At 33.3% G+C, this 9,830-nt stretch overlaps 3 protein-coding genes across 3 annotated transcripts; 1 reads left to right on the top strand and 2 right to left on the bottom strand.

Moving 5' to 3' along the window:
- Positions 1–949: 949 nt before the first annotated feature.
- LOC101513729 (glyoxylate/succinic semialdehyde reductase 2, chloroplastic-like) lies at positions 950–5,271 on the bottom strand. Its single transcript, XM_012715970.3, is given in 13 exon segments — positions 950–1,366; positions 1,408–1,545; positions 2,507–2,579; positions 2,679–2,749; positions 2,847–2,899; positions 3,253–3,313; positions 3,467–3,500; positions 3,502–3,549; positions 3,887–3,942; positions 4,031–4,106; positions 4,227–4,292; positions 4,672–4,753; positions 4,926–5,271. Coding segments are annotated over 13 exon segments (1,089 nt in total). The 5' UTR covers positions 5,086–5,271; the 3' UTR covers positions 950–1,195.
- A 534-nt stretch (positions 5,272–5,805) lies between these two features.
- LOC101513416 (uncharacterized) lies at positions 5,806–8,159 on the top strand. Its single transcript, XM_004486783.4, has 2 exons — positions 5,806–6,345; positions 7,477–8,159. Exons 1-2 carry the CDS (start codon positions 5,949–5,951, stop codon positions 7,983–7,985), a joined length of 906 nt encoding a protein of 301 aa, XP_004486840.1. The 5' UTR covers positions 5,806–5,948; the 3' UTR covers positions 7,986–8,159.
- Positions 8,160–8,492: 333 nt separating this feature from the next.
- Positions 8,493–9,824, bottom strand: LOC101514390 (uncharacterized). Its single transcript, XM_004486785.4, has 3 exons — positions 9,427–9,824; positions 9,082–9,128; positions 8,493–8,968 (listed from the first exon to the last, which is right to left on the bottom strand). The coding sequence occupies exons 1-3, from the start codon at positions 9,533–9,535 to the stop codon at positions 8,717–8,719; spliced, it is 408 nt and encodes a 135-aa protein (XP_004486842.1). The 5' UTR covers positions 9,536–9,824; the 3' UTR covers positions 8,493–8,716.
- Positions 9,825–9,830: the final 6 nt, after the last annotated feature.

The following is a 9,830-nucleotide window of genomic DNA, read 5'->3' as shown; positions in this document are numbered from 1 at the left end:
AGGAATGCAAGTTCTCTAGAGCAGTATGATGTGGATGACCATCATCAGCAACATGCAGATGACGTGTATCAAAATGTATAGAAGCCCATTCATGAGGTTGGTGATGATATTGGAGATGATCATGCAGATGGACATAGATTCCCCAGTTGTCTTATTAATATTTATGTTCTTACATTACATTATACCCTTGTTGGTATACAAGGGATTAATTTATGTTTTCACATAGAGGTGGCACTATGACATTAATAATTTCCATCTTTCAATAAGAAAGAAAACGATTTATCTGAATGATATATGGTCTTTGTTACATTTATCAATTACAAAGACATTTTTCACCATCACCGTCTTTAACAATGATTAAGATGTGACCATATTATCGATTTTTGGGGATTTTTTGTACCCTTTGCTCATGCTAAGTTCAGTATTACATATTCGATACTCTTGACTATTAGATGTGGATCGTAAATGTTATGATGAACAACGAACACCGTTGGCACGAGGCAACTGGAGCTTTTTTAATTATTTTTGGTTGACTTCACACTCTTCAACAACAAAAGTGCATTCATAAACAATGTTGCATATTTGAGTGTTTTCGAAACCTTTAATAGTTGTGGATGATATGCATGGGTGTTGTTCTCCTAACACACTTTTGACCTATTTTTCTTATCTACAACTTTCATACTTGCTAGAGCAATAACACTCCATGCATATTATCCACAACTATCGATGTCGTAGAGATCTAGGTCATCTGCCAACAGTGGAAACAATATAAAGGAGAGAGCAACCTCAAAGGCTATACAAGTGCCATTTAGTATTCAACATTACATTGGTCTGACCCACATCTCACCATTAATTCCTTTTTGTCCTTCCCATGATGCTCAACACAGACAATCTCTTCTCGTTTAACAACTGAAAGTAGATAGATAGATAGATGAAACACACACAAAAATACACAAAATCCAAAAATTAACTACTTGAAGTTGCTTTGCTTGAAGTGGTATTCTATGCAAGAACAAATCAAGGAAAAAATAATTAAGAAGAGGGTCATCTATATGAAACATCTGTTGAAAACAGTTTTTTACCAAAAAAATTACGCCCTTGAAAGTATATATATTCTTCATCTTGGGAATTGCATTAAAATTGACCAGTCTCAACTTGTTTTCAACTCAACTTGAACATGTCTCTCATAAGAACATCACCGGTTTTCTGAGTGCGGCAATTTAGATTTTAATGCTTCAATGACAGCTGAAAAGTCATCGTCACTAAATCCATGTGATTTCGCAACTTTATATAATTCGTTAGCAGCTGCTGCGATCGGAGTAGGTTGGGAAACCGAATCTGCTAACCCTAGTGCAAGTCTTAGATCCTGTCACCATTAGTTCTGTATGAGTGCAAAATAAATTCTGCCTTCTGCTGATGCTTTAGGGGAAATGCAGTTGGGTAAAGTGATTGCTTTAGGGGAAATGCAGCTGGGTTAAGTGATTGTATCATGGATGGGCCTTTCATTGAGTACATTGGAGCACTAATGGCACCTTGTGAAATTACCTGCAAAATTTCCATTAGAATAAATTGAATCGTTATTTCAGTACTCATGACATAAAAACTTCTGTTTCAATAACATAAAAGATGAATCCTAATTCCTAACAGTAAAGGAAGACAGATTATGAGCAATCAGTTCTTCTAGGAATAGGAATAAAGTGAATAATAACAATTAGAACCGGGGAGAAAAACTGTGAACGTAAGAGATGCCAGACTGTGTCACTATAATTTTTGAATGTATCAAAATTAAAAACATATACCTGAATATGTCTTTTGCTAATCACTTTGGTCCTAAAATGTGTATTTTATTAGTTTAGTCCTCGAATTTGACCTTTTGTTTGTCAGTTTGGTCTATATGAAATTATTAACAGAAAACACACGCAGGGATGTTTTTGAAGTTTTGATACATTTAGATACTATAATCACAAAGCCTCACATATTTAGGGACCAAACTAACTATTTATTTTAAAAAATCAATGAAATTAGTCACCCTATTTTATTTATTTTAATTTATTAGTCCTAAAAAAAACTTAGCCTTGGAACTTAAAGCATTCTACTAGATGACATGACACAAGTGTGAAAATAAATTTATCTACGTTATGATTTCTATAAATGATTTCTCTTTGCATTGGCATCACTAATTGTCATTCTCATGCAGCTAATAATTGTTAGCAGACTTATAAATCACATCAGAGAAAGAAGTCAAAATGTTACTAAACTATCAAACTTATTGCATCCCAAAGTGATAGATTTTCAGTTTAAAGGGCTTTAATAAATTATTGACAGCAAAACTTATCAACAAAAGCCATATATTATGTTCGACTATATTTTCAACCGTGTGATGATCATTTAGATCTAAATTAGAAACAAATAAAACATAGTAAGTAGTAAGTACAAATATCCATGCAAACCATGTGAAATCCAGAGAAATGTCAGTTTCATAGACTCTATGCAAATAACTGAATACCTCCACTAGTACTTCTGGGTCCAGCCCAACTTTCTCACTGAGAAGCAAACCTTCAGAAAAGGATGCCATCATACTATAAATCAATGGAAAAGAGAGAAAGAAATCATGTCGCCTTAATCATCAACACAAACTCAAATAGAAGCAAAATAGCAGGAACTAAATTTTAAAAGACCTGCCCATGACCATATTCACAACAAGTTTCATTGCAGCTCCATTTCCAACATCACCAAGGTAAAATTTGGACTGCATTGAAGCATAAAGCATACATGTTATATGAATTAATTGTTTGCTTTGGAAGAAAGATCAGAGGTTTTTTTAATGAAGGACTAGATATATATACTTTCCCCATGATGTCGAAGAAAGGAGCAACCGTTTCATAAAGACTCCTGTCCCCTGAAACATTATATAATATACATTATCTCAGTTTCTGTAAGTTCCCAACACTCTTTTGTGACTAAAGTCTAAATGAATGTTATGCGCTGTTATGTATTAAACGGGGAGCTATATTATATAGGATGAAATTCTTTACAGTATAACCCATTGCAAAGACTTCATAAATTCATAATTTCAAATATCTGCAATGGGTTATGTGTGTTTGAAATATCATGAATTTATGAAGTTATGAAGACTCCAGTGCTGCAACTTACATGACACATCCTAGCTGAATTTTCTACTTGTAAAATAAAATCCTTCACCAATTCTTTTCCCATGCCAAAAGTTATTAGTACTGGAAGAAGAATAGTCACCTGCTGTAAGAAATATCAATTGTCCATCTTCTGCTGGCTTTTTGGAACCTGAAACTGGAGCCTGTAGGTAGATAGAAATGGCTTCCCAAGTGTTACAACTTACATATTCATCTAATCATCCAACAAAAGCAAGCAACGAATAATGCAAATCCAAATTGAAGAGCCCCCTGTATGTTCCACAGAGAATAGGTAAGGAAAGTATAAACAACCAAACCTCCAAAAATAATGCTCCGGTGGATTTTGTGTCCATTAATCAATTTAGAAGTGTCCCCATCAACAGTTGATACATCCACGTATCTGAAAATATAAAAGATATTAAGTTTTCTATCAGACTAAGGAAGCACATGACAACATATATACACCATAAGCTGGCATAGAATATCTTCCTACCATTTCATTACTTCAAAAAGTAAACAACCAAGTAGATATATGGCTTGCAGACATTATAATGATATGAAAATATATGCAACACATATATTATACTATGGATAGACATAGTCTAATCAAACTAGAGGGAAAAGTTTCAATATTATGATGATCGGGCATATATCAATATTCATTTCAAATGCTATTAAATGTCAAATTGTAGCAATCAAATGAAAATACTTTAAAACTTTGAATTTAAATATAGCACCCTTTTCCTGGACCCATTCCATTTGCAACTCCATGCTTCCCACAAGCAACATCCACCTGACATGGAATAGAACAAATATAACTAGCTCATAACTTGTATATGAGCTTTGAAATAAATAAAAACTATACAGAAATACACACACACCGCACTTTGAGGATCAGCAAGCATGGCAAATGTGACATCGCAAGACGCCGCTACTTCCTCAGGAGATGATTTATATCTGAAGAAACAAATGCATAGGCTTTCAAACAAAATTTGAAATTTATAGCTTAATATATTCTGTTATGTTATGTGTGTTTTAAAATGTAAGTAACGGAAAGGTGAATTATAAAGAAGTTACTTGGCTCCCAAGCTGATCAGAGGTTCACACTTGCTCTTGGTCCTATTCCATACCGTTAGATCAACTCTACAACAAGAAAATTTTGAGAACAAATTAGGATATGAAGAACTAGTAAACATCCTGTGCAACAATATTGCACATGGTTTCACTTTCAGGCGACCAAGACATATTAATCATAAGTAGACTAAAGAATAAAATTTGAATTAATTTGATTCAAAAAAAATTGAAAAGGGGAAATTATTATTCTTTTACAAGATCACCAACAGAATTTGAACTATGTCTCTTGAAATTTACAAAATCAAACTCTTACTAGTGAGTTGACACGCAGAATGAAATTTGAATTAGAATCTACTACTACTACTACTACTACTAATACTACTATGAAAAATAAAAAATGCATTAGAGAAACTGTTAGTAGGTAAATTAACAATATAAAGATAGATACCCAGCTTTGATGAGATTTTGTGCCATAGGGGAGCCCATGATTCCGAGACCCAAAAAGCCAACACGTGGAGGTGTCTGAATGACTGAAAGCAAAGAAAGAGTGTATGTGTTTATTTAGAGCCCATGATTCCGAGACCCAAAAAGCCAACACGTGGAGGTGTCTGAATGACTGAAAGCAAAGAAAGAGCGTATGTGTTTATTTAAAAGTTGAGATGAATTGAAGGGAATAATAATAATAATAATAATAGTATATACCTTGTTCTTGTGATTGAGGGGAAAGAGAAAGATTGGAAATGTGAAGAGAGAAGCGGGGAGAGTTGAAGGTAGAGCGCATTGCCATGCCCATGGAGGTAGTTGAAGTAGGGAGACAACGGTGAAGAAGAACAAAGTTACTGCAGTTTACTAAGCTGCTCATGTTTGTTCTATTCTGTTTCCAAAACCTTCCTTCTCTTCTTTGTGTTCCACAATAGGATTGCTCTCTTGTTTCTTAGATAGACATCACTCGCTACAACACAACATTTCTTATGCTTTTCTTAATAACACAAGAAAATCATGTTGCTCTCTTAAAATATGTCATCTTATCTACATCACCAAATGTCATCTTATTATAATTTAAAACAAAATAAATATATATTTTAATTATAACGTTGCTTTGAAATTCTCCTTTATTTATGTCAATGGTTTTCAAAATAATATTGACTTAATATCTCAAACTCAAATATGTAAGTTAAGAAGATAACAGTGATCTCATGTTTCAATTTAGTCCACACAAAAATTGATACCTAAATTAATTACTGGCAAAAAATAATATTCAAATTAGTCTTTTATAATTATATATGGGAGACACTTTAATTCTTCACTTAAGTTTCATTTAGAATTATTTAATCAGATAAAGTCAATTGTTAGAATACGTCGGTCACTATAGGATGAGTGACCAAAAACTTAACCAAAGAAATATTAATTTGAAATTTAACATAGAAACGAATACGTTTATTTAAATGTAATTGTCAAATAACTCGATAAACTTATTTTTTTAATCCAGAGCTCTATTTTGAAAAGAAAAAAAAAATAATCATTAAAAGGTCCAAAATTTAAAATACTCCTAGCTAATCTTGAAAATAATTAATTTTTCTTTTTTACCGGAAAAATAATAATAGGAAAATGAAAATATCGATGCGGGTTGGAAGAAAAGAAAGAACATTCAGAAAGATAAACGGCGCTAGCTAGGTTATTAATTTTTACCGGCAACCGAAATCAAAAGATGGTTGTGGAGAATCGATGGAGCTCGAAGGCGAAGATGGTTCCAAATTCGCTCTGCAATGTGGCGTCAAAACATTGTTCGGACGAGGTTCTGGTTTCAACACAGACGACCGCACTGTTTCTCGCCGTCACGTTTCGTTCCAACTCAACGATTCGGTATCAGAATCTCCTACTAGGGTTTCGTTTCAAGTCATAGGAACAAACCCCATTTGGGTTTGGAATAGCAATGAAGGAACGATTAAACTGTTCAACAAGTTCGATAAAGGTCACTTGGAACTCGGTGACCGTTTTTGCTTGTCTGGGAATAAACCCTTTTGGTTCAATCTCAACAAGGTTCAAGTTTCTGAACCTGAAACTTCCCAGAGTCAGATTAACTTCGACCAACTTGATGTTTCACAATTTGATCCCGTTAAAGGTATTATTGTCTTCTCCATCGAAACCATCTTTTGTTGGAAAAGCAAATTTTTTATTTGAAAAATAAATATAATGTCTTAGTTGATGATTACATTTCAACGACATATTTCCATAGCAAGATTTGAAATGTACGTTATTTAACATCATATTTTTAGAGTTTGCAACTTTGTGTAGTTTATAATTTGAGTTGTAATTTTTAGGGGTCTGTGTAGCCTTTTACTTAAGGATGGTATACTTCAAATTCTATAATGACTCGTGAGTACCATACTTTATGATTTATAGCTTTTTTTGTCCATTTAGTTATGATCTATGAAACACACACACGGACACCAGACTTCAAACATCTATGCACCCAGAATAATTTTAAGTGATTGAATGTAACCTCATAAGTTGGTGTCGGACAGTAGACACATCTTCACTCTGAAGTGTCAGTGTTATATAGTTTATGGTAGCCTTTTAAGGACTGCAGCATTCAAATTCATATTCAATTTAAGGTGTTTCCTTTAGCTACCTGCCTTCCCCCATCCTCGATTACAAGTTCCAATTATATGCGTGGGATCAAGTTTTGGCTGTCTTTCAATTTTGCTGGTACTTCATTTCTGTTGTAAATTTGGTTGCTTGCACTTACAGTTGAGTATTAACTTGAATTATTACGTCTAATGGTATTATTTTGCATAATGATTTGTGTTTTATGTCGGGCACTTGAGTGCTGGTAAAGTGTGCTGTGAAATTTTCTGATGGTTGAAATGGAAATGAAATGGTTACTGGTTAGGTTTCTTTTGTACCTCATTTAAAAGCCAGTTTTTCCTTGAGAGAGAAATAGATTTTCAAGTTAATGACTGTTTAGGGTTTAGGGTTGAGCTACTTTGTTGAATTCATGTCAAGGATGTTGTACTCTAACAGAGCAAGATTTTTTAATGTGCATTTTTAAAATATAATTTGTGATAAATATATTCAGTTACAACTTGTAAGTGCCTGTGTAACCTTCCAAGGACAGTATAATTCAATTGTGTTTAACAGTTGTTCATTTGATGGTTGTTTTTTGTGACCATTTACGCACAAGTTCGTTTTTATAATTCACAGTGATAACTTCTTGAATACTTTTGAAGATACTGTAGTTTTGAAAATGCAGAGTTTGGTTTTCTTGTGATGAGACACGAGTTTGACCAGTATCCAAAGGGAATGATCCGGAATGTGGAGAATTGGGAGTGGTTCCTTGAGGAGCCTAGCAAAGAAAGCGAGGATGATGATGATTTTGATGAGACGAGGAAAAATAAGGGAAAGCGAAAAGTATTTAAAGACAACGAGGATGACAACTGGACTGGTGATAGTGAAGATGATAAGGACCTTGTAGCTAAGACGGGGAAAGGTAAGAAACTTGGGTACTCCACACGGTCTAGAGCCAACAGAGAACCTAGTAGAGATGTCAAAGTTGGTAGAAATTCTAAAAGAAAGAAAACAGCTAGTGTTGATGAAACTGTTGAAGAAGAAGAGGAAGAAGAAGATGATGATGAGACGCTAGGAGGCTTCATTGTTACTGATGAAGGCGAGGAGGAGGAGCAAAACAATGACGATGACGAGGAGGAAGAAGAGGAGGAGTTTGAAGAAGAAGAAGATGATGAAGATGTCGTGGCGGGTTAAAATCAAGGGGAAAAATATAGACATTCTTCTAGACTAGATACCAAGTGTTGTGGCCTTCTGATGTTAATATTTGAATGAATTTGTATTGTATGTCTAGGACTATGTTCAATGTATGAAATTGGTTATGTTTTAGTCCAATGTATGAAATTGGTTATATCCAACTTAAGAGTTAACTATTTCAGGCCAAAAAACATCTTTTAATGATATTATATATACATTATATATATAAGTTATTTTAATATTAAGTAAATGAGTTAACTAGTCAGAGTTTGCAGAGGCTCTACAAGTTTACATGCACTTTGGAGTTTTGACACAAGTTCTTGGTTAAATCTCAAATATTTTAGAAATACTAATATTCAACACATTTAAATGATAAAACCTGATTATATATATATACACATACATTTTTAGAGCATACAAGTTAAACTCTTCTTTTTTTCTTAAAAGAAAAAAGAAATTACAAATAGCCGACACTAGAAATCAAAATAAATGTAACATTTGCGAGGCTTTGTAGCATAATAATGTTTACATATAAGTAATTCAACTGGCAATATATTGCCATTGATTGCAATCACAAATTCACAATGACTAAATTAATAATTAAATCCTTTGAATTTTGAGATGTTTACAAGGAGACAATTAATATATATTATATGAACCTAATTAAGAGATGGGCTAACTATATATATTCAATGGGGTAATGAACATGAAGAATATTAATTAAAATAGAATCATGGACTATAGAAGGAAGGACCACATTTGCATTTCCAGCTCTCAGGCTCATAATTTGCATACTGAATTCCCAAATGACTTCTCCTGCTACTAGTGCTTGGCACTTGAATGGCTTCACATGGTGTGCATCCATAACACTTGTGCTCACAACTTGGTGGACTTGACCCTATCTTGCTGCTTATCTCTATTTCTCTATCATATGCTTCTTTCATTTTCTCTCCCTTACTTATTTCTCTTGCCATATAATAACCCTTCAACAAAACACAAGTACTTATAGTAAGTATATGTTAATTAGGATACTATACATTGAATACAAGCACAACTCATATTCAGCTTCAAATTTACATAATGTTAAAAGACATACCTTTTTTGACTCTATGGTATGGTGTGGTGCTGGTGCTTCTTCTGGGCCTGATATATGAATCATAGATATTAATTAATAAATGATTAAATAAATAATAGTGTACTAGTACTATGTTCACTTTTTTTTAAAAAAAAGTCTAATATGTTCACTTGGAAGATGAAAAAGTTCAAAACAGAATAAAGATATGCAAGCAATGTCATTTTATAGGATACATGTTTGAAAATATTTAGTGATAATTAATTGCTAACTTTTGAGCTTTATTAGTAAAAAAAAAAGTGCATCCCTTTTAAAGTTTATAACACATAATTGAAATATACTTTAACTAACTTTAACTAACTAACTAACCTGGATGGGACATGGCATAATGAGTTGGAGGAAAAGGTCTTTTAGCTAGAGAGACCAAACTCACTAATTGCAGAGCTAGCATAAAACAGAACACTCTAATTCCCTTCATTTTTTGTAGCACAAATGATGAATGTGATGATGATGTTGTAAATTAACCTTCCCTTCAGAATCACAACAAGAGCCAAAGCGTGATGATTATTGCTGAGTTCAGGAGTATATAAAAAGAGGCTATAGCTACCAGATCATGAGCTAGCTTGTATTTCCAAAAAAACAGACTCTTTGAGATTTTGCTTTAGAAACACACAAGTGAATGTGATGCTACACAGTGAACAACAACTTCAACAAGTTTCACCTTAATTCATTTGACAACTACTAAGACTAGTCTGTTTTTCAACTCTCTTTCA

Source organism: Cicer arietinum, chromosome 1, assembly GCF_000331145.2.
Source record: "Cicer arietinum cultivar CDC Frontier isolate Library 1 chromosome 1, Cicar.CDCFrontier_v2.0, whole genome shotgun sequence".
Lineage (NCBI taxonomy): Eukaryota > Viridiplantae > Streptophyta > Magnoliopsida > Fabales > Fabaceae > Cicer > Cicer arietinum.
Note: the sequence above shows the minus strand (reverse complement) of the source record. Positions and strands in the feature narration are given on the sequence as shown.